The sequence below is a fragment of the Podarcis bocagei genome, assembly GCF_964188305.1.
Source record: "Podarcis bocagei genome assembly, chromosome: Z".
NCBI classification, from domain to species: Eukaryota; Metazoa; Chordata; class Lepidosauria; order Squamata; family Lacertidae; genus Podarcis; species Podarcis bocagei.
The window spans coordinates 42,550,767-42,574,089 of NC_138140.1; the positions used below are offsets into that span (position 1 = coordinate 42,550,767).

At 45.1% G+C, this 23,323-nt stretch overlaps 2 protein-coding genes across 4 annotated transcripts in view; one reads left to right on the top strand and one right to left on the bottom strand.

Annotated features, from left to right (window-relative positions):
* Nucleotides 1-127: 127 nt before the first annotated feature.
* Nucleotides 128-23,323, bottom strand: part of ATP1B4 (ATPase Na+/K+ transporting family member beta 4) — a 40,327-nt gene continuing 17,131 nt past the window's right edge. The window contains exons 1-9 of one of the 3 annotated variants that reach the window (XM_081179053.1): nt 21,880-22,005; nt 16,992-17,047; nt 12,327-12,498; nt 6,671-6,799; nt 5,430-5,537; nt 4,514-4,710; nt 3,021-3,077; nt 2,819-2,911; nt 128-1,444 (exon numbers count right to left, since the gene is read on the bottom strand). In XM_081179053.1, coding sequence (XP_081035179.1) covers nt 1,283-1,444; nt 2,819-2,911; nt 3,021-3,077; nt 4,514-4,710; nt 5,430-5,537; nt 6,671-6,799; nt 12,327-12,498; nt 16,992-17,047; nt 21,880-21,916 — 1,011 coding nt within the window. In that variant the 5' untranslated portion in view covers nt 21,917-22,005 and the 3' untranslated portion in view covers nt 128-1,282. Of the gene's footprint in view, nt 1,445-2,818; nt 2,912-3,020; nt 3,078-4,513; nt 4,711-5,429; nt 5,538-6,670; nt 6,800-12,326; nt 12,499-16,991; nt 17,050-19,088; nt 19,107-21,879; nt 22,006-23,323 lie in introns of those variants that run through there. The other 2 variants (XM_081179052.1, XM_081179054.1) reach the window with 2 other exon arrangements.
* The window catches only part of TMEM255A (transmembrane protein 255A), a 33,591-nt gene continuing 32,414 nt past the window's right edge, over nt 22,147-23,323 (top strand). The window contains exon 1 of the mRNA XM_081179060.1: nt 22,147-22,315. Coding sequence (XP_081035186.1) covers nt 22,258-22,315 — 58 coding nt within the window. The 5' untranslated portion in view covers nt 22,147-22,257. The remainder of the gene's footprint in view (nt 22,316-23,323) is intronic.

Here is a 23,323-nt window from a genome sequence, read left to right on the forward strand (position 1 = left end):
GTGCATGCATGTTAACATAGCCCAATCCCACACCAACCTTTGATGCCTGTTCTGATGGCAACTTTCCCCCACCCTTAGTCTCCCAGTCTGAAAAGCTGCACAAATAAAGAGACAAATGGGGTCAGTGCACATTATGAAGATTTTTACTAATTCATTTTGATTTATAGTCCACCCTTTCCAAAGAGTGTGGGGTCGAAGTGAAAATACATTCATAACAAAACTCCCAGTTACACTGATTAAACCTACCATCTGGCCCTGGCCCTTGCTGCTCACAGCCAAAATGGATAAAAAAATCAGCGTTACAGCACTAACAGAAAGCATGTTGGCTTGGGCTACAATGAGCTGTCAGAGGACAGGAACACCAGAGCCAAGGGGCAGACCCAGATAATTTATCTCTATGTACACTTTGTGTTTACAGTACACAGAAACAGTAAGCTAAATGAGAGCATTCTCTCTGTAGGCAAATGCAGGGGTGGAAATGACCTCTTGGCTAGGGTGGGCCCAGGGCTGTTTAGAGGTCATTGCCACTACTTAGAACTGAGCTTGAAAAGCAAAAGGCAACCAACATGCTGTATTTCTCCTGTTCTAGATCAGAGCCAGGAGGTCTCAGTAGATAGGCCAATAGTCATCAACATGACATTTATGCTTTCTAACTTCTAAATTGGTGTGTTTGTGAACTGCCTGCCTCAAACAGAGGAGTTGTGGACATGGAATATTCCATTTGAGCAGCGAGTCTTGGAGCATGTGCCTTTTTAATAATCTAATACACACACAACTATCCAGAGAGGAGATTTCCGAGGTTTATATAATCTCCAGACTCCCTTGCTCAAGTTCAAGTGCACATACAACATATTAACCTTGGGGTGTTTGTTAATTGATGAGCAGCTGATTTGCATCTGCCTGGGCCCAGTGAGGGTGGGGGTGAGTGACAATAGAAATGGTTCCTTTTAAGAGTCCAAATAGCCTGCTTAATACCAAATACCACACTTGTTGATGTGCCAGTGAAAAATCTAACATAAATACATTGTGTGTGTTTATGTTTTAATAAACGTTTTCCAACATGACATGTGTTCATTTGCTCGTAGGATGGATGTTTTAAAATATGTCACCTATACTTAGATTTAGATTTGAGTTATCCATATTTCTTTTCTTTTGCTATGAAAGCCAAATAACCCCCCCAAATCAGGTTTGAATTTTCCTAGTGTGTGCGAATGGCCTATTTCTTCTTCTTTTCCCTCCTCCATGGTGAGAAAGATTTGCTTGCCATTGGAAGAGCTCTGGCCTATGTTGTGATTTTCAGCATGAAGACTACTCGCCCCAGAAACCGGTCACTGTTGAAGTTGTTGATGATACCCTTGCCGTTCAGTTGGCACTGAACATTTATCTCTTTGTCCTTTGCCACGTCCGAAAAACGAATGCCCACCAATGGTTGTGTATAATTTACCTGGAAAAAATATAAGCAGATGAGAGAAATAGGAATATCCAGTGATGGCTCAGAATAGCTCAGTGGGGAATGATTGGGCTAAAACGTAAACAGGGGGCAAGTCAGCTGAAGTGCTCTGTGGCTTGAATCCAATATATATGTCACGTGAGCCAGATACAGGTACAGTCGTACATTGGTTTTTGAACGGATTAGTTCTTGAATGCTTTGGCTCCTGAACGCTGCAGACCCAGAAGTGACTCTTCCGGTTTGCGAACTATTTTTGGAAGCCGAATGTCCAACCGGGCTTCTGCGGCTTCCGATTGGCTTCAGGAGCTTCCTGCAGCCAATCAGAAGCTACACTTTGGTTTCTGAACATTTTGGAAGTCAAATGGACTTCCGGAACAGATTCCGTTCAACTTCCAAGGTATACACAGAGTGGAATTTAATGCACTCAATCTATTAGCACAAGGATTTACCCTTGTGCAATAGACTGAAGCAGATCTGGGGGTGGTGTGGGGTGTGTAGGGGGTGGGGAGAAGGAAGAAAGTTCCATTGTGTAAGTATACATCCTTACACTAAAGGAATGAGTGCATTAGATACTTCATTGCGTATACTGGCACGGCCTGTCCCAACGTTAGAAGAGGGAAGCATATGGCTCAGGCGGCAGATGCTGGAGAATGGCAAAGAACAGTGAGGTGTTGGAGGACAGAGGTGTAGGTGTCACCTGGCCTGCCCTACACCCTCCCTAAGATACCCTGGTTTACAATAAGCCCACAACTTACGTGGGGATTACGTTCCGGGAACTGCACCTTATGCAAAAATCGCCTATTGGGTTCAAGGGTAGGTGTGATTACCAAAGTCAGTTTTTCCCAGAACGCTACCCCCTTTCTAAGTTTTTAATATATATCTACCATGCACACAAGTCACAGACTTTAGCACATCCTCTCAACTGTACAATATGTCACAATGGTGTCAGTTTACACATTCAACTGCAGGAGATTAGGACCTTGTCTAGACTTACAACTGAACACATCTGTAAACTGAGCCATTTTAGAATACAGGGGGGTATGCCACTGTTGAATGTTTTTCCCACATTAAATAAAGAATACCTGTTCCCAGCCCTGCACCCCCAAATGGTCTCTAGCACATCAGGAAGAAGCTGTGCTACACTTCCATTAAGTGGAAGCATCAAAAAAATGAGACCCACCACGCACTGCATTCTGAAGTGGTGCGATCCGTTCTACTATCTCAGAACTCTAGTTACCCACTGCCTACTTTGGACCTCTTTCTCCTCTTCTGTTTAAAAACTGCTCTTCTTATTCTCTGCTACCTGGCAAACTGCTAAAACCAGGCAAGTGAAAGGCACGTTTGCCCAACAGCTGCATTTCTACTTACATGTGTGTGCTTGCCGTAGTAAGGGAAGTACATGGGATCAAATGTTGAAGATGGGTAGAAAGCCACTGTCTTGATATCTGCCGCATCACCTTTCTGCATTAACGAAAATAGGGGCATGAGTAAGATAAACACAGATTTATGGATTCATGGTGCTGATGCCAGCCCTGCAATATGCAATACAATCAGGTGGAAAAGGACTCACGTGTACATTGCAGCTCACAGTCACTGGATTCCCATAACCAGGCTTATAACCTACAATCTATGACAAAAGACAGTATTTTTAATTATCTTTGAATTAAAAACAAAAAAGGTAGCCTATGATTAAAATGAAGCCCTATTTTGCTATATGGTTCCAGCAGGTCTGCAAAGCACAGGAGGATACACAGCTGTAATACATTGCCTTGGTTCGCACATAAAGTATTCCATGGTTTGTTTGGCAAACCATGAGTTGTCTCCCAGACAATAAAACAAAGGATGGGCTTTTTCTTTAACATTTTCCAGTTGTTTTCGCCTAGTGCCTTTATAGTTTAGTGACCATCTGGAACCATGTGGGCAAACAAATAATGGTTAAGGAAGGGTGCAGGGTTTACACAAAATGCCAAGCCATAGTTATAACAAACCAAGGTTTGTTAGCCATCAACAAACCATGGTATCAGATTGGTTAAGCTGCTAGGTAGGGTTTACACGTAATACTTAGTCATGGTTTAGCATTATATGCAAACCAGTCCAAGAAGTATTTTTGGCTATTGAGCAGTCAACACAACACACATGAACCTGAGAATCTATTTAGTGAAGTAACAGCCCTAGTATAACACCCAGTATAACACATTTTAATCAGCTGGTGATTTGATTAAAAAAAATCTGTTCATCAGAAATGTGCAACTAAAAAGATTTCTTTCTTTTTGAATTCCCTGCAACAAATTATGATGTAGATCCATGACTTGGGGTTTTCCCAACCCCATAACCACACCACCAATTTTGAGAACAGCCTAGTGCCCTCCTCCAAAGTACGTTTACTGGGAAGCAAATCCAGAGGTTTCAGTAAAATGTCCAGAACAGGCAAGCTTATGAAAGCAACATTAGTCACCACTATGTGTCAGGATCACACAATGTACATTCATTTAAATCAATGTAATAAAACAGGAGCCCAGCAAATATAATGTTCCTTCTCTTCACTTCTTACCAAAAATCAGAAGCATTTTAAATGAAATATGTTGCGCCTCTCACACAAATTTACTGTGCTATGATTCAAAGCAAATAAGCAGATATGAGACAACAGTTGTTTTTAATCACTAAGAGGGGAACCAATAGTGTCATTAGTTAACTCCAACTCCCATCAGCCCCAGTCAGCATGGCCAATGTTCAGGAATGATGGAAGCTGTAGTCCAGAATCATCTAGATAGCCACAGGAACCCCATCCCTACACTAAGAGGATAGTGCACTGACACAACCATGAACTATGAGAGTTAAATGAAACCTGCATAGTCAGAAACATGCGTATTCTAGGAGGCAGCTGTCATCTTGATCTGCACAAAAATTGGCCACCACTGCAAACAGCATGCCATTTCAAAAGACTTATTTTTCTGACCAGCAAGGCAATTCTTGTGTTTCTTCATTAACCACATGTATGTGAGCATACACCTCTCCCATTCCAGGATACATAAAAAGAAATAAAAAGTAAGCCAGGGAACATACTCTGTTCATCTTCAGCAAGATGCAAGGTTGTCCTGTTGAATAGCCAAACGATGGATCATCTATTCCAGAACAAGCATTTAATACGGATCGCTTGAATTGGCAAGCTTTTCTCAGGCCACTTTCTTCACCGTCTTGGATGAAATAATTGCCTTCATTGCATTTAATGTTCTTCTGTTCTTGAACTTTGTCATCATAATCTAAAGGTATTAATACAGAGAACGTTAATATTCCGTATGTCTTTCACCGCAACATTTTCTCTTGCTACAGGAGGCAGAAAGGTCCAAAGGGCTCCACGTTCACTTGGTTATCCTTCCAAGTAGTGGCAGAATTTGTGATTTCAAAATTCAGCAGCACCCTGTGCAATGCCAGAATTCAGCACCCTCCGCTTCTCACCTTCCATCCTACATTGTTCTTGCAGCATCCCCTGTGGGGCCCTATTGGCTTGCCATCCAGGGTGGGTGAACCAGTTGTGCTGCCCTAAATCTGCCTCTGTTTCCAAGGGCCACGTGCCAGTGGTAGGCAGGGCCAGTGGGTACATAAGATTCCTACAGGTCGGCTGAGTCACATGACTTGAACGTCATTACTAACTGATTCTTCTTCCCAGTTTGGCTTCATCAGATTGGCTAATTTATCCTCTTCCTCCCCCTTCTTTTCCCTCTTTTTCTATTTCCTCCTCTCTCTTTATCCCCACTTCTCTTTCCTCCTCAACCCCATATTGCCTGCAACAAAACTGTCTCAAACTGGCTGTAATTGACCTGTATGAAGGATTCTTACAATTTAAAAACAGAGACACTGAATGTACTTTTGTTACTTATGGAAAATCTTTTAATAGAAAACATAAAAAAAAATATGGCTAATTTATATGGAGCTGGGGGGGGCAGGGCGTGAGTAATATACAAAAAAACAGAAAGCCCACCTTCTAAGAACGCATGCAGGTTATCCACATAATTCTGCCACGAATTGGCGTCACCGGGTTTGAACGCAATGTTGACTGAGCTGCTAACGTGTGGTCTAATCATAACTCCTGCAACAGAAAAAGCCAGAAAACAGAAGTGTGAATCCAAAATGGAGCTTTTTTTAATTGAACAGAGGTTGGCAAGAAGTTTCCTGATGGGCTTTCCCTGCCCTTTGATGCCCCATCTCTATAGCACCGCTTCCTATAGTTGTGGTGGTTCCTCCTTCTTTCCTCCTCCCTTTGCTCTCTCAACTGAACCCACCATCCAGAGCAAGAGATCAGGATGCTGCTCCTTCTTCCAAAGCTGTTCATTGCTCAAGCAGCAGAGGAAGCAAGGGGGTAACAATGGCAGCAAGGACCTGCGGCTGCCCCCTGCCTTGCCCATTTGGGCAGCAGGTTGCAGTGGATATACTATAGCTCCTCGTCTCAAAAGAATGCAAGAAGTGGGATGCTGGATCAGGCCAAAGGCCCATCTGTGCCAGCATCCTGTTCTCACAGTGACCACCCAGATGCCCCTGGGAAACCCACAAGCCAGACCTGAGAGCACCACACTCTTCCCAACCATGTTTCCCAGGAACTGGTATTCAGAGGCACAACCCCATGCAGAACAGCAGTGGAAGGTCAGGGGACAACTGTGAAATGTCCCCCCACCCCAGGAGGCAGACCCTCAGAAACTATCCAAGGATGTAACAATAGCCCAAACCCACATGCTGGGCTTTCTGTTGGTACTGAGAGGGGAATAGGGCCTCCAAACAACTCTCAGTTGCAATCCCCAGCGGGGTTTATCAGTCAACTCTTCTTCCCAGGAACAGGGATTTGTCTCCTACATACTTCCAGAACAGTTAACACACTAAAATCCCCATGATTCTTTGGGGGAAGCCATGACTGTCAAAGTGGTATGATACTGCTTTTAATACATAGTGCAGATGGGGCCTTCCTTTCTAACATGAACATCCCACAACTTTCTTCTAGTATAGAACCCAATGTGGTGCACGTGTGGTCCCTAGGTAGTCACCCCCCATCCAGGCATTGGCCAGCCCCAGATCTGCTTAGTTTCAGCAAGGTGGTGGTCTCATGCGCCTGAGCTATACATGGTGCATCACCACCAACATATGTAGGGTTGATACAAATTCCATGAGCCTAGCAAGCTGCGCTCAGAGGCAACTGAGCTATAGCGATCTGAGTTCAAGTATATAATTTACCTGGTGGAGCAACTCTGTCCCTGTGCTTCGGTGTATAGGGGCTCAGGGTCATTAACATCATATACATGCAAAATGCAAACATCCCAGCCAGGAACAAGTACAAAACGAGGTAAAATAAGAGTATCAGGCCTGCAAGACAAGAGAAGACGAAACACTGTTGACTTCCCATGGAGGTAAGAGGTAACCTGTATGAAGAAGCAACAGTAATTATGCTGGTCCCACAAACACAAGAGTAGGGGCCAGTAAGGCTCTCTATCCAGGCATACAGAAAAGCATGCTGGACTTGATCGGCTGCCTCCCCGGTATTTGTAAAGGTGCTGTAGCCCAATAGTCAAGCATCTGCTTTGAATGAAGAAGGTCCCAGGTTCAATAATCTCTAGAAAGGGTTGGGAGAAATCTCTGAAACTCTGGAGAGCCCTGCCAGTCAGTGCAGGCCATAGGAGCCAACTCCAGGGGGCCGTGGGTGCTTGGACACCCACAATAATATAATTGTGGGGGCTGGGCACCCACAAAGTCAATGAGCAAAGCTGGAGGGACACAGCCAGCCAAACTCTGTGGCGCTGCCTCTGAGAGAGAAGCAGTTCAGCTCCACCTTCCACAGCCAGCCAACGAGTCACCCTTTGCAGAGAGGGGGCTCGGATGTGGAGGCAGAGTCTGCCCCCGAGTCCAGGCCCTTCCCTGCGGAAAAGGGTGTCTCACTGGCTGTGGAGTGGAGGAGAAGAGGAGCCCCCCTTCTCTTCTAAGTGCAGGTGTGTGACATCGCATGTCCATGTTATGGCAGCAGGCACCCACAACCCTGAGGGTGAGATGGCACACCTGGTACTGCAGACAGCACTGAGGTAGATGGACCAATGATCTGAGGTACAAGGCAGCTCCCTCTGTCCCTATTTGCTCCTGCATTAAGATGCAGATAGTGTGGTTGAGGAGGGTGTTTATTTTATTGGGTGATAGGGGTGCCAGCCTGAATAAAAAGCAATATTGATGCATGCCTTTAAGGAGATAAGATTGATAGACAGATCAATAGATATAGATATATGTTTAAGGTAAATGTTTCCAGAAATGTTTCCAGAGCTACTGTAGTGTGTAGTGGTTAGAGTACTGGACCAGGACCTCAGAGACCTAGGTTCAAATCCCCACTCAACCATAAAGCTCCCTAGGTGCCTGAGGCTGTTTCTGCTTCTTAACCTAACCTCCCTCCCTCGCAGGGTTGTTGTGGGTGAGAGAAGGAGAAGCATAAAATGGAAATATATATATATAAAGTAATGTTTCCCCACTATGCATGGAAGTAGGTTGGTAACTGAGAGGTGATAATAATAATAATGATATAAGGGATGGGCATGGCGCTGTGGGTTAAACCACAGAGCCTAGGACTTGCTGATCAGAAGGTTGGTGGTTCGAATCCCCGCGACGGGGTGAGCTCCCATTGCTCGGTCCCTGCTCCTGCCCACCTAGCAGTTCGAAAGCACGTCAAAGTGCAATTAGATAAATAGGTACCGCTCTGGCGGGAAGGTAAACAGCATTTCCGTGTGCTGCTCTGGTTTGCCAGAAGTGGCTTAGTCATGCTGGCCACATGACCCGGAAGCTGTATGCCGGCTCCCTCGGCCAATAAAGCGAGATGAGCGTCGCAACCCCAGAGACAGTCATGACTGGACCTAATGCTCAGGGGTCCCTTTACCTTAATAATAATGATGGTAATTCTAAATTATCATTGCTATTAATTTGGATCAGGTAGTACTCAAAGCACATTTGCTTAGCAAACCTAAGCCATGTGGAAGAAAATAATTTGGGGTGCATGGTATGAAATGCTCTTCCCTGATGTTACCAGGGGGTTTGCTAGGTACTTAAAGGACTCTCTGCACAGTCCCATGCCACAAATTTGCATACAGGTGTAAAGTACCTCTGGGCAAATTAAAATGGTAGTGACGGGGATCTTACTGCCCCTATGCCTTGCTGCATGTCAGCAAATTTCTTAAAAGCAAGTTCTTTAAAACATAGGAAGGTGCCTTATGCTGAGACAGACATGCATCCATTTAGCTTGTTGGCTAAGATCAAGTGTAGTGTGTGTAGCTCAGTACTGTCTGCACTGACTGGAAGCAGCTCACCAAGGTTTCAATCAGGGTTTTCTCCTAGTCTTACCTGGAGTTGCTGCGTATTGAACCTGGGACCTTCTGCATGCAAAGCAGATACTCTGCAACTGAGCTACGACCCCTCCTCAAAAGGAGAAAGGGTCAGGAGACCAGGGACCCAGCCTCAAAGAATCAAGTGTTGAACCCCCCCTAAAAATAGACGTGTGGTTACAGCACAGAAATGCCTGTTTGCCTTTAGGCTCTGTCCTGACCAGAGACCTAAGATGATGGACAGATTGTCTCAAGAGAACAAATCCCAGGGGCTTTAGAAATAATAATGGTACTGAAGCAAACTTCTAACCCAACCTATTTCTGTGTGTTTATTTCCCAGGAAAAGCCCAAGTCCAGTTTCAGGACAATCTTTGAGAATGCAGATGTGCCCTTTCACCTCCACGTTCCCGAGGCTTTTATGCTGAGAGGAACTTTTAGGTCTGAGAACAAACTGGGGCGGGCGGGGAGGAGAGCAAACTTAATTTGGACCTGTTAGTGGCTTTGGCAAGGGGCCAGCAAGGGTGGGGAGGGCAAGAAACCCTTACTGGAGCATAGAAAAGCGTCAATGCAATAGGCAACTGTGATTGTTCTTTCCTTTATTTTAAAACATTTTTAATAATTTACAAGGACAAGCTAATTGGTGCTAATTCTGGCATTCCCTCGGATCTAGAACCTGCACCCAAATTCTCTCTCTCTCTCTCTCATTCACCAATTTGCCTTGAAATACAGTGTAGCATTTTGGCTAGGGTGTCAGAATGAACCCTGGGAGTCCTGGTTTTGAATCACTTCATGAACATCACTGGGTGGCCATTGGATTAGTCTCTGCTGCTTATTCTAATCTACCTCAGAGGACCGTGGGTTGTTTTTTCAATGTTGAGGGGAATGTGCATTGCCCTGCATTCCTTGGGCAGGGGTAACAGAAAATAAATGTCATACAGATGTCATAAATTCCAACACCCATTACCAGCAGCGGTGGTGGATTGAGGGCAGTGCAACCAGTTCCACCACAAAGGGCGCAGGAGCCAAAGGGTTACCTTTCTGCCTCCTTCCCCAAGTCTAGTTCATGGGTAGGCAAACTAAGGCCCAGGGGCTGGATCCGGTCCAATCGCCTTCTCAATCTGGCCCGCGGACGGTCTGGGAATCAGCGTGTTTTTACATGAGTAGAATGCGTCTTTTTATTTAAAATGCATCTCTGGGTAATTTGTGGGGCATAGGAATTCGTTCATTTCCCCCCCCCCCCAAAATATAATCTGGCCCCCTACAAGGTCTAAGGGACAGTGGACTGGCCTCCTGTTGAAAAAGTTTGCTGGCCAAGTTAGTGCTTACCTAGCTTTTGGAAGGAGGCTTGAGGGCTCTAAAAAGGTAAAGGGACCCCTGACCATTAGGTCCAGTCGTGACCGACTCTGGGGTTGCGGCGCTCATCTCGCTTTACTGGCCGAGGGAGCCGGCATACAGCGTCCGGGTCGTGCGGCCAGGATGACTAAGCCGCTTCTGGCGAACTAGAGCAGCACACAGAAACACTGTTTACCTTTCTGCCAGAGAGGTACCTATTTATCTACTTGCACTTTGACATGCTTTCGAACTGCTAGGTTGGCAGGAACAGGGACCGAGCAACGGGAGCTCACCCTGTTGCGGGGATTTGAACCACCGACCTTCCGATTGGCAAGTCCTAGGCTCTGTGGTTTAGATCGCAGCGCCACCCACAGCCCTGAGGGCTCTTGGACCCTGCTAAAGCCTCGTGCCTTCTTCCCAAAGTCCGGTGCCTTGCTTAGCTGGCATTGGGAAGCCACCCCAAGGGTGTGGGTGTCAAATTTTAGCCTGGCAAATATAATCATAGCATTGTAGAGCTAGAATGGACCCTGAGGATCATCTAGTTCAGTGTTTCCCAAACTTGAGGCTCTAACTGTTTTTGGACTACAGTTTCCATCAACTCTGACCACAGTCCTGCTAGCTATAGATTATGGGAATTGTAGTTAAAAAAAACAACAACAGCTGGAGAGACTCAAGCTTGGGAAACGCTGATCTAGTCCAACCCTGCAATGCAGAAATATGCAGCTGTCCCATATGGGGATTGAACTTGCAACTTTGGTGCTATCAGCACCACACTCTATCCAATTGAGCTCTTCACTACCTGGGTACCATACTACCAGGTTCTGCCCCTTCCAGCAGCCTGGTAATCCACCCATGTCGGTACTAGAATCAGTAGAGGATGGTTCATTAGGGCAAATGGGGCACTGCCCCACAAGTCATGGCTTGGCCACTTGCCTGCCTTCTTACTTACAACCAGTCCAGGAAGCAGCATTGTCTGCTTTCTTCCTCTTCCTTAGTCTTAGCGTTCGTCCTTGTAAAACTCAGCAGGGAGGAGGATGGGGACAAAATAAGAATGATTGGGCTTTGCCTGTCATTGGTTCTGGATCCACCTTCTGTTGGTCTCCCTGTCTTCTGCTCCACTCAGTTCCAATGGGTGCCAGCCATCGCTGATCACAATTTTCTATTCAACATGGTAATCATCACTAATATAATTCCTTTAAGAAGCAGGATCACTCCCAGTTTTCTTATATATATAAGAAGAGCCTGGTGTCTAACCAGATGCTCACTGGAAGCCTGCAAACAAAACTTGAAGGCAACAGTATTTTGCACACCTGTGACTCCCAGCAACTGGTACCCAAAGGCACACTGCCTCTGTTAGTGGAAGTACAACACAAGACCCTCCAAGTGTCCCTATTTTCCAGGGACGTCCCTGATTTAGAGAAGCAGTCTGAGTTTCTGATTTGATCCTGGAATGTCCCCCTTTCCTTAGGACGTCCCGATTTTCATTGGAGAAATGTTAGAGGGTATGGAGTTATCTGACCCACTGAGCCATCCGAAGGCAATCCTGTATAGGAAAGTTTGTTTAATGTTTTGTTATGTTTTTATATGTGTTGGAAGCTGCCCAGGATGGATGGGCAACCCAGTAAGATAGGTGGGGTACAAATAGTAAAATTATCATTATGGAATGGGGCGTCCCTATTTTCATTAGATAAATGTTGTAGGGTATAAGAACACCAGAAATCGTAGCTCATACATTTAGCACTACCACCTGCAATTATAGGTTCTTTTTGCCTTTGGGGGCAGAATAAATAAATGGCCACCCTAAAGTTTTCAGGGTCCCCATCCTTGCTATATAACTTCAAAGCCCTTCTCGTATCGCCCTTAAACCCCGACACATCCCTGCCATGACCTTCACGGACTCAACTCCACATCAGCCTCAGACGTTGAAAGATCTCATGCTTCTTCACAAGACTCTGCCCTGCCTCTTTCACTGCCCATTGTGGCTTGGAACAGCCTCCCAAAACAGCCTCTGTAACTCCATTTCCCTTCATACCACCTTCATTTCTTTACCCCCATCTTTGGCACCAGTCCATGATTCCCAACAGTAGCCAAGCCTAAGCGGGTGCAAATGATATCAGTGCAAGGCTTTCCTGCATTTATTCTTCTGTCCACATCCTGCTACGGTTGCCTCCCGTTTCGGATGGGGTGGGAGGAAATGTTGGACTTACCCCAGCTGTGAGCTGTTCTGCCCATGAACTGCCTTGTCTCAGGATTCCAAAGGAAGGTTTTCATACCCTTGGCCATATCGCCCCAGGTTTTCTTGCCCATTTCTTTCTTTCCCTCTTCCTCCTCCTCCTCCTCATTGCCGTGTCGCTGAGCTGCCTCTTCATTCTTATTTTCCTGGAACGATGACAAAGCAAACCCCAGACACACACCATGTGAACAGTGTTTTTGTTGTCTTTCTTTCCACTCCCCCACCCTCCCCACTAATGGAGGATATTCCATTAGCCAAAAATAAATGCCAGTGAGTTCCAGTGAGTTCACTAGCTGGAGTTTTTCCATTTTCTCATCATTGCTCCTTATGTTACAGAAAGGCCAGAGAAGTACCTAGGGGCTGGTGAAACCAGCTCTTGTCAAGGGTGCAAGCCCAGGGCAAGGTGTGCAAAAATCACCTATCAAACTATGGGGTGTAGGACATTTATGTGTGTGGTGCTGTGCCATTGCTGTTGCAGCAAGATCAAATGTGGGGGAAGCTTTATGTCTTTCTCACACCATGGCACAAAAACACGCAATTTTTTCCGCCCTTCTACTTCACCTTGCCCTCACTCTGGATGCTTTGAGCACTTGGGTCATGTAAAATGTTGTAATTGCTCAATTCTATTGCAGTTTTCAGGGAGCAATATAGTTCCTTGCCAAGGGCACAAGGGACTCTACGTACAGTATGCCTCTGAGAAAGGCACAGTTTATTTACTTCTCTCTCTCTCTCCCCCAGAGAGTATGGTTTGGAATAAATGGTTTGTCCTTATTTTTGCTATCCTTTGGGGAAGGTCCATAGCTCAGGCAGCACCAGGTAGGGATGGAGGAGAATTTTGATTCAGTACACATGTAAAGCTAAATCTATGCTGTTTACAAATTATATGAATTGAAACACAACCATCTCTTCACGCTTAAGCTTCACAATGTAGTGCTCCGAGTAAGCAATGCACATTTAAGGAGAAAACATGCATAAAATTAAATATATTGTTGAAGATAACATTTAAAAGTACATTATATATGGTGAGATTGCTTGCAAAAATATGTCAAGACTGCATATAAAAATGTGTTTATAGAAACAATGCACTAAAATGCTAGTGAATTTTCATGAGGTTTTTTTTAATATGCAAATTGCTGCAAAATGTGGTGAACTGAAGTTAAGACTGGCAAAATAAGAAACTGAGAACAAAAATTGATGGTCCCTTCTATCCACATCTCCTGGTGTGAAACTATTATGGATAGCTGCTGTTGATCACTGTAGATCAGGTAGCCATGCTTGCTGGGGCTGATAGGAGTTGTAGTCCAGCAGCATCTAGAGAACCAGAGGTTCCCCATACTGCTTGGAGAAAATACTGAGCTAGACAAACCAATGTTCCAATTTGGTACAAGGCGGCTTCCTATATGTCTATTCGTTCCTTCTAGTTCCAATCTTCATGCTGTGAGTGTCATTCCTTATTTAGCCAAAGCAGCACCAAAGCACACTAAAGAGAAATAGCACAAAGCTCTGGGAAACCGCACCTCCTCAACCTGAACCCCCACACACCTCATTTTTGTGTGTGTGGTGCTTCCTTTTTATTCCTAACCCCCTGTATTTCTAAGATGATCAGAAGAAGAAGATGGCAAAGCAAGAATTGTCACCAAGGTGTGCCTGAAGCAATAGAAAGCTACAGAGGAGGTGATCAGAAAAACTGATAATTTTAACTGCCATCAGAATCAAGTTTCTCCACCCCCTCTAACTGGATCCCCTGCTGCCTGGAAAACCTGGAGACATGATTGATGTTTGTCTTTTTCAGGTGTATTATAGCTCCATGTTGTACTAGAAGCCCTTTGAGGCCCTCTCCAAGCTCTCTGACTGTATGACCAAAAAAGTTCCAAGCTTGAACCTGCCAAGTCCATCTCATATTCGGCCATCTTTTCATGAAGTCCACCGTTCAACAATCCACCCAGAGTTTTTACAGGTTACTTCTGAATATTGAACTTGCCATCAGTCAGTCACTTCAGACCTGATGATGGAGCAACTTGGCTAGGACAATTTGATCCATCTATCCAAGGCTGACCCAGGAAAAAGCCTTTCCTGTAACTTACATAATGGGTTCACATAGGGCAGCCTGTTCATCAATGGATCATCAGTGCATGAGTCACATAAGATGAGAGAGAAAGCAAAAAATTAATGCAGGAATTTAAAATCACAATCTGGCCCCCCTGAAAGCACTTCCATGAGTTTCAGTGGGAGAATTAAATACCAGATTAATAGTACAATTTTAGGCATGCCAAATGAGAAGTCTCACTGAGCTAACTAATTAGGCTTATTGCCAAGGACCTGTGCATAAAATTGCTGCATTAATCTCTCTCATTTGAATCAATGGGTCTTAACTATGCTTTTGCAAGGTTTTCCTTCCCATAGAAATGAAATCTGGTCTCATAAAAATGCCCAAAGGTTGCCCCTTGTCTTCTGTAGCTTTCCTTCTGGGCTAGCAAATTGTGGAAAGTCAAATTCTCACCATTCCCTTGCCAACAAAGGATCAACTCAAAGCAAAATCACTCAACAGCTAAGGAATAGGTTTTTTAAAAACTGCTTAAAAGTTAAATCTGTTCCCCCTTGTGTGGGTATGTGAGATCTTATTTCACAAGTGCAGAGTGCATCTGATTCAAAGAACCTTCAGACCGGTTCCCCACATGTATGTCCCTCTAGTGACGAGTTCAATGTGTAAACGAGCTGCCACTGACAGAAAGTCCATGTTGCCTTGCATGGGCTCCAATGCATGAGCTCCAATGACCATGCTCAGCACTCCTGCAACTCATTGAAACAATGAGTCTTCAAGAGGTGAGTCATCAAGCATTATAATACATATGAGAACCAGCCTTTGGACCAGTGGTGGGGGAGATGTGCCCCCCCCGGTGTATCTGGACTACAGGTCCCATCATCTCCTATCATTGACTATGTTGGCTAAAGCTGATGGGAGTTGGAGTCCAATAGCATCTGGAGGACAACACCTTTCCCACACCAGTTCTAGAACTATCAAGTATCCTGTACAGCAGCTTTCTTTCTGACCGACTGTCACTGATCAAGCCAACCACTTGAGACAAGCAAAAGACAGGTGACTATCCAAGTTCCCGAATGCTAGTGTGGAAGCAAGCCAAGTCAGAGCCTGCAGGGGAAAGCACAAAAACCAACCCTACAGTTACTAGCCAATATGACCTTGGGAAGAGGAATTCCCTTCCTGACTAAATATGGCAACTGGCGAAAGCCATCTGCAAAGGGTCAGAGGCTGCCTTTTGGTATCGGAAGTTATTCTTTTGCCAGTTTGGGTGATCTCAGAGTTCCACATCACCACAACCCTTCTAACTTCACAACCAGAGATATAGGAAGTTAGGCAGCTTTAAGTCCCCCATCCCATAACATGTTCTCAAACTGGCTCTGAGCTAGTTTAGGTATCACCTCTGCTATGTCAACCCAAAAAAAGACACCACTCCTTCCTTTAGTTGCATCCCAAGTGGAATGGATAACATATTTTAATGCTCCTAACCCAATGTGCTGTATCCATCATACCAGATACACACCAGAGCTGATGTACCCTGGATGGAAGAGTGCCACCACAAGTGGGGCAAGATGCTGTTGTACTGTTACTGCTAAGCTGCTCTCAGTCAAGTGCCCTGGAACCCCATGTACCCAGGGCCAGCCCAAGGCACTGTGATGCCTGACATGATGGACAAGATGGTGCACCCTCCTAATTCCATGTACAGAAGTCAGTTGGCCCAGCATTTAATCTACCTGAAGGAGCGTCTCCACCTCCATCATTCTGCCCAGACACTGAGATCCTGCGCCGAGGGCCTTCTGTCACTTCCTTCACTGCAAGAAGTGAGGTTACAGGGAACCAGGCAGAGGGCCTTCTCGGTAGTGGCGCCCTCCCTGTGGAACGCCCTCCCACCAGATGTCAAAGAGAACAACAACTACCAGACTTTTAGAAGACATCTGAAGGCAGCCCTGTTTAGGGAAGCGTTTAATGTTTAATAGGTTATTGTATTTTAATATTTTGTTGGAAGCCGCCCAGAGTGGCTGGGGAAATATTTATTATAAATAAATAAATAATCTCACTTCAACACTGGCAACTGAACAGTGTCCTTCACCACCTCTGAGGGCAGCACAGCTCTGTTATCCAGCACCTCACCACCACTTCCTATCCTCCAGTATGTGCTACCTGAGGCAACCGCCTCACTCTACCTAACTGTAGAGCTGGTCCTGAACGTACCATTCTGAGCTGATGTTTTGGTTCTAATAAAAGCACTCAGATGGAGCACTTTTCCATGAGCTTGGTTCTTTTTCATCTTCGACAGACAAGTTAATTATTTGCATCAATGAGCCAATTCATGCATGCAGACCTTTCTTCTTCTTATTATTATTTGACTAATTCTCAATTATCTAGATAGTCTTTTCCTCCCGACATCTGGGGCGGGGGGTGGGAATCTAGCTTTGCTTGATGCATGGCCATACTTTCCCCCTTTCTTCCTCCAACACTTAGGAGGAGAGTGTGGACAAACCTTCTGCTCTGCTCATCAACAGCAGAAACAATGAGTACGATTCTGCTAACAGGAACCTCTGGAAATCTATTCCTCATTACTCTAAGGGGTTGTTTACTTACTGACATTTGGTGATAGTTGAGCGGGTGGTCCTTGGCACCTCCAGAGGTGGCGTTCACTTCCATGGTGAAAAAAGGGAAAAAATATGAGATGGTTAGTATGTCAGGATGTCAACTCCTGGTCTAATAATGCAAGTCACCTCTCTTCACTGAACCCTCTCCCTGGAATTATCCAGCAATCCCATTGCACAAGCTGGTTCAGTGGTTTAAAAAGAAAAGAAAAACCAAGCAGGAGCAGGGGCTTGGCGACTATCACCAGGTGACGAGTTTTGCTTTTCAAGACTGCAGCAAAGACGGAGCATGTAAGCAGGAGACTAGCAAGCCGATTGCTCTCATCAGGCAACTGAGATCACGCAGCAGGATTCCATACAAGAATTCAGGCCCTCGTCCACCAGAAGTCATTCACGTGTAAAAAGCAGCCTATCGCATGAAATATCCCAGAGAGGGGGAAAGACCAAAAATCTTGCCCGGAAGGAAATCTTTCTGCCTTGGGAGGCTGAGGATCACCTGTTTATAGAGCGTTACAAAATAATCAGATCTTAACAGACAGAAATGTACGTGCCAATATGTCCCTGTCAGTCATGGGGAGGCCCCTTGTCTGAATGCTTCCAAAATTGCTTTCACGGTCCGACATTGCTATATTTATCACTTTGCCTTCAGACAGGCCAGAGGTGGGTTCGTGCAGTGTCAGTTTCCCAACCACCCATAATTCCAGGAACCATCTGAAGATCCCTGGAGAAGAGCCAAGAAGGACAGTGTGGAGAGGGAATTTGGAGGGGCACTATCAGGTTAGAAGTGGACATATCCCATTATCCACATGCCTGCCACAACAAGCAAAGGCATCACCATCGTATGTGCTTGTTTGTTTGTCGCTTTTTGCAGAAAGCTCTCTGTTCAAAGAGAATTTCAAAAATAAAACACTGAAAACAAGTGTAAAAGCAAGCTTGAAAACAACCTTAAATGCTTATCTATATATATATACACACATATATATAATACAGAGAGAGAGAGATCCAATTCAACCCTACCCCACTGAAAGACAACCAGAAATCTAGGGTCCAAAATCCTAAGTGAATAAGCATGTTTCTTGCCTGGCATGTAAAAGCAGATAGTGATGGTGCCAGGCATGCCTCCCAAAGGAGAGAATTACCCAGGCAGGGAGCCACTACTGAGAAGGTCGGTCTGGTGATATTAATGACTTACCCTCCAACTGTACCAATTTTCCAGAGACAGTCCGGAATTATGAAAGCCATCCTGGCTTCTGATTTGATCCTGGAATGTTCCTATTTCTCCGCAAGTGCTGCCGCCACCAAGCTTGGGAGAAAGGATGAACCGGCGCTTGTCCCAGGTGTCAGTGGCTGCAGCAGCTGTGAGGCAGCATCCCATTGCCTCTCCATGTCCGCTGCTGCTGGCCTCCTCCCTTGGGCAGCTCATAGCAACCGCTGGAAAGCAGGTGAGGAAGAGAAGAGGATGCTGCCACCGAGACAAGCCCCACGGGACACATTGGCTCTGAGATGCATAGCCGGGGAAAATAGGGACATTCCAGGATCAAATCAGAAGCTGGGATAGCTTTCGTAATTCTGAGCCTGTCCCTGGAAAATAGGGACAGAGGTGGGAAAATAAATGGACTTATTCTGCTAACTTACCAATAACCCGCCCTGTGGAACGCTATCCCACCAGATGTCAAAGAAAACAACAACTACCAGACTTTTAGAAGACATCTTCTAAGCCCTGTTTAGGGAAGCTCTTAATGTTTAATAGGTTATTGTATTTTAGTGTTTTGTTGGAAGCTGCCCAGAGTGGCTGGGGAAGCCCAGCCAGATGGGCGGGGTATAAATAATAAATTATTATTATATTATTATGATGATGACACTAACTTCCCACTATGTTCTCCTCCCTAGCTCTTCCTAAAAACACCAAGTCAAACACTTCTCACCGCCCCCGAGCCCCCTCTCCCAAGAGTAGTAAAAACAAGAAAGTCCTTTCGAATAGGGACATTCTGTGACACACAATATCCTGTCGCAATTAAAGGCTCAGATGAATTACAGCCTCAATGAAGCATGTTTTCCTGCATTGCTCCATGAAGCAGCACACACACACTGTCTCCTCTGCAATGCTTTCCAAAATGTTTTCTATTTTGGTTTGAGGCTGCTGTCCGCATTAGCTGCGTCGTGTTACAGTAGTTGATGGCCCAGGTTTCATTTCAATATCTTGTTTGACTCCCTTCTGCCCCCTTCTGTCCTGAGGCACTGGATCTTCTGCGGCAATGTGCCACAGTTATCTCTTCCAGCGACAGCCACATCCAAACATGGGCACAACCTGAAAAAGGCAGGTTATAAACTGGCAGCAGCTCTTTTCAATAGAGACATTCGTTGCAAAGAAACTTTGTCAACATGTGGTAATCTTCTGCTTCATGAAATGATGGGGAACCTGTGGCCCTCCAGGTGTTCTTTGACTCCGAATCACATCAACCCAAGTCCACTGCAACTCTGGGAGTCCATCAGATTTGCCACCTCTGTTGTCCCCTCCAGATTTTGCAGGACCACAGCACCCAACGACCCTAGTCAGCATGTTCAGTAGCCAGGAATTATGGGATTTGTGGCTTAAGAGAATTTGGAGGTGGCCACATTGTCTACCCATGGTTTAATCTTAATGTGGTTTCCCCACTATTTTTTTTGCACTGTTGTTATTTTAACTTTTCTTTTTGAGGTTTATATTTTGTTGTTTTCCTTTGCCTTGCTTTTTTCATCTTGTACTTTCCTACTTCTTTACAATTTTTATTATTATTATTATTATTATTATTATTATTATTATTATTATTATCATCATCATTAATGACTATAGACTTAAGCTACAGTTCTATATACAGTGGTACCTCGGGTTACATACGCTTCAGGTTACAGACTCCACTAACCCAGAAATATTACTTCAGGTTAAGAACTTTGCTTCAGGATGAGAACAGAAATTGTGCTCTGGCGGCGCGGCGGCAGCGGGAGGCCCATTAACTAAAGTGGTGCTTCAGGTTAAGAACAGTTTCAGGTTAAGTACGGACCTCCGGAACGAATTAAGTACTTAACCCGAGGTACCACTGTACACACTTAACTGAGAGTAAACCCCCCCCAACTCCAATGGTGCTTAGTTCTGAGTAGATGCGTACACGACTGAGCAGCTAGGCTTCTCCCACAAATTGTGATGGTTTGACTCGGTGGTTCCAAATTTTGTTTCAGTTTTGTTTGACATTTGCCTTCCCCACTCTTAATTTAGACTTCTGTTGTATTATTAAATAAGTATTCTTGGCATTTTTTTGCCCCTTAGCCACATATTCACGTTCTCAGGTACGTGTGCATGGGTTTTCAGTCTTAAGGAAATCCTTCACTCTTCCTACAGAATTAACAGGAGAAAACTGCTTAAATTTGGAAGAAATAGATTTTACTTTAAGCGGGGTAGGCCTGCAATCTCAGTCTTAATGCAAAAATTAACCCAGTTATGGTTGCAATCCCAATCCCACATATTTTGGTGCAATGAATGAAACCCCAATGAATTCAATAGAACTTACTTCTGAGTAAACATAGTTAGGGTTGTATGATATCACCACCTTGCCCCACTCAGTGTCCCTTGATCACAAAAACCAAGGATTTTTAAAGCTGCTGGCTGAACTCCAAAAAGATTAACATTTCAGTAATGTTGGGCTGGTTTTCGTTTTGGCATCAAAATAGATGTGCCTATCACTAAATGAGGCACAGTATTACATGCTGAATTCTTTTGAGCTGTGGATCAACAGTAGATCTGGTTGAGAATGCAAAGTCGTAATTATCAGAATGCCTCTGATCACGTGCCAAGTGCATTTTTCCTCCATTACAGAGTAACTGCAGCTAACCTCCATACTTCTGGAATTGGAAAGTAGAATACCTAGGTGGGCTGGAGCTTGCAAATGTTGCTCTTTTTAGAAATTAATCACCAAGAACAAAAAAGGACATTGGCTATGCCTTGGTAATTAATTCACATTTAGTACACTTGCATGTTTGAAATCCAAAGCTAAACTTTTTTTAGAAAAAGGTTAATGTACGTTAATTTAAAAGATGCCAAAGAATAATTTATGAATGCAAAAAGCTAAGTACTGCAACCAATTACCCCATATAGAAGCACTTGCAGATTCACAATATTTTTAAAGTAATTGTGTTTTTCCTCAAAATGCCCCCATAAATCCAGATCTTCTTTTTTCATTGGCCCACAAAGTTCCAAAAGAATAATTACTGTAAAATCAAGTAATAGAAAAGTATCTCATATGTCATCTAGGCTAGACCAACCAGGAAATCTTCTACCACTGAGGCATTCCTGATAATGATTTATTACTACTAGTACTGCCAATTTTATTATCATCACCACTAAGAAAAATAAGAGTTTTGGGTGGTTGTTGTTTCATAATATCTAGGATAGCAATATTTAATTGGCTCAACTGATCGACAAATCAACCAACAATTTAGTAAATTAATCAAGGAGGAAATTTTTAATCATTAGGACCAAGAGCTGAGAACACACTTGTGTTTTTCTAAGGTTATTTTAGACGTAACAGTAAACTACTAATATGAAAAGTGGCATTTCCTTGTTGCAAAGATTAGTAATTTTTGTGCATTAAATTGTAAGTTCTCTTTCACTTCCTTCAGTCCAAGGGCCATTCAGGACCCACGCTGCAATTTGTTTTGATGGTTTTTAATAACTGATTTTTAGTTTGCGGCAACTCGCCCTGGAACCTGGAGAGACCGCACACGCGCCTCGGGCAAAGGTTTTTAAGTCGCATGGAACCTGGAGAAACATCCGAGTCGATTTGTATAGGATCAGGCTACCAAGCGCGGCAAAAGTTATTGAATCGGTTAAAAACACACACACATACCACATGATTTCTCGAGCTCTCCTATTGATTTCTGCATGTTTGCGCCTTTCTTTCTTTTTTTTAAAAAAGGAAAGGAGCCACCCAGCTTGGAATCTTGCGCATGGAATAACGCATGGGAAATATACGGGACGACAGGTAGCAAACCCGCCTGCAACCCAACCGTGGCGAAACAGGAAGGTTCTCCTCTCCCCCTGCCCACATTTTATAGCGAGCTGGTCTGGTTGGTTTGTCTCTCCAGTTTGCGCAAGCGCCACAGACCGGCTCTGGTGGTTGGAGGGAGCCGCTGCTGTTGCCCGGAGCATGAACCTCGAGCAGCGCAGGAGGATGCGCCGCGGCCGGTAGCTCCCGCCGGACACCTTGCATTGAGGGCCCGCCACTATGCGCCAGGCCTTGACTCAGCCGCGCCCCAGCGCGATCCCCCTCTCCGATTCTGTGGGTGAGGCGCCTCTTCGCCGAGGGGAAAGGAAAGGAGGGTGTGGATTTGGGGAAGGGGCGCCCATAGCAAGTGGGGCAGGACCGCGCGCGGGAACGGGGTGTAACTGGGTGTCGCCTTTTGCGCAACACTCTTTGGGTCCCCTTTTCCCCTTTTTTGCAAAAACCAGAGTCGGGGGGTGGGTATTGGGTCGTTTGGGGAAGTCCTGATCGCCTGGACATGCAGCACGCGCCCCAGGCCCGCTCCTGTCTCTCAACCTGCAGCCCCGGCGTTCGCATTGCAGCTCAAGGCCAGAAATATTTTTTATTTTTTTTTAAGCTTGCAACGGGAGTGGAGGAGGCTCCGGGTGAAAGGCGAGCCTTGCTGTTTTCCACATGCCTGAGCAGAGAAGCTTGGGACCGTTTCTATTTAAAATCGCCACTGCTTGTTTGTTTTTAATAAGGGAGGGGGTTGTGGGGAGGAGGCTTAGGTTATTGCTGTTTGGAGACCCTTGGTTTGTATCACTTGGTTTCCTTTGGTCTGGAGGCCACGGGGCTGTTTCCCCCCACTGATTGAGTGGCCTTGTGTTATTAGAGGATTTAATTTGCCCTATTGGTGAGTAGGCTGAATATGTGGTCACCAGGCTGCTACTCCATTCATTTATTGGAGCAAGGCCTGCAACTCAGTGGGAGAGCATCTGCTTTGCATGCAGAAGGTCCCATGGTCAACCCCAAGGCAGTGCTGCAAAACACTCCTACCTGGAGGGCTGCTGCCAGCCAGTGTAGACCAGCCTTCCTCAGCCCCTGTTAGGTGGCCTTCGTGTAAAACAAGGTGGAGGAGAGCCTTAACTCAGTAGAACTTGTGCTTTCCATGCCAAAGAGCCTCAATTCAATCTGGCATTTCCTTGTAGGTCTGGGAAATACTCCTGCCTAGATAACTGCTGTAGTTACTTTTCTGGTTGAGGCTGATGGGAGATGTAGTCCAGCGGTCTAGAGGGGAGCAGGTTGGGAAAGGCAGTAATGACCTACATGG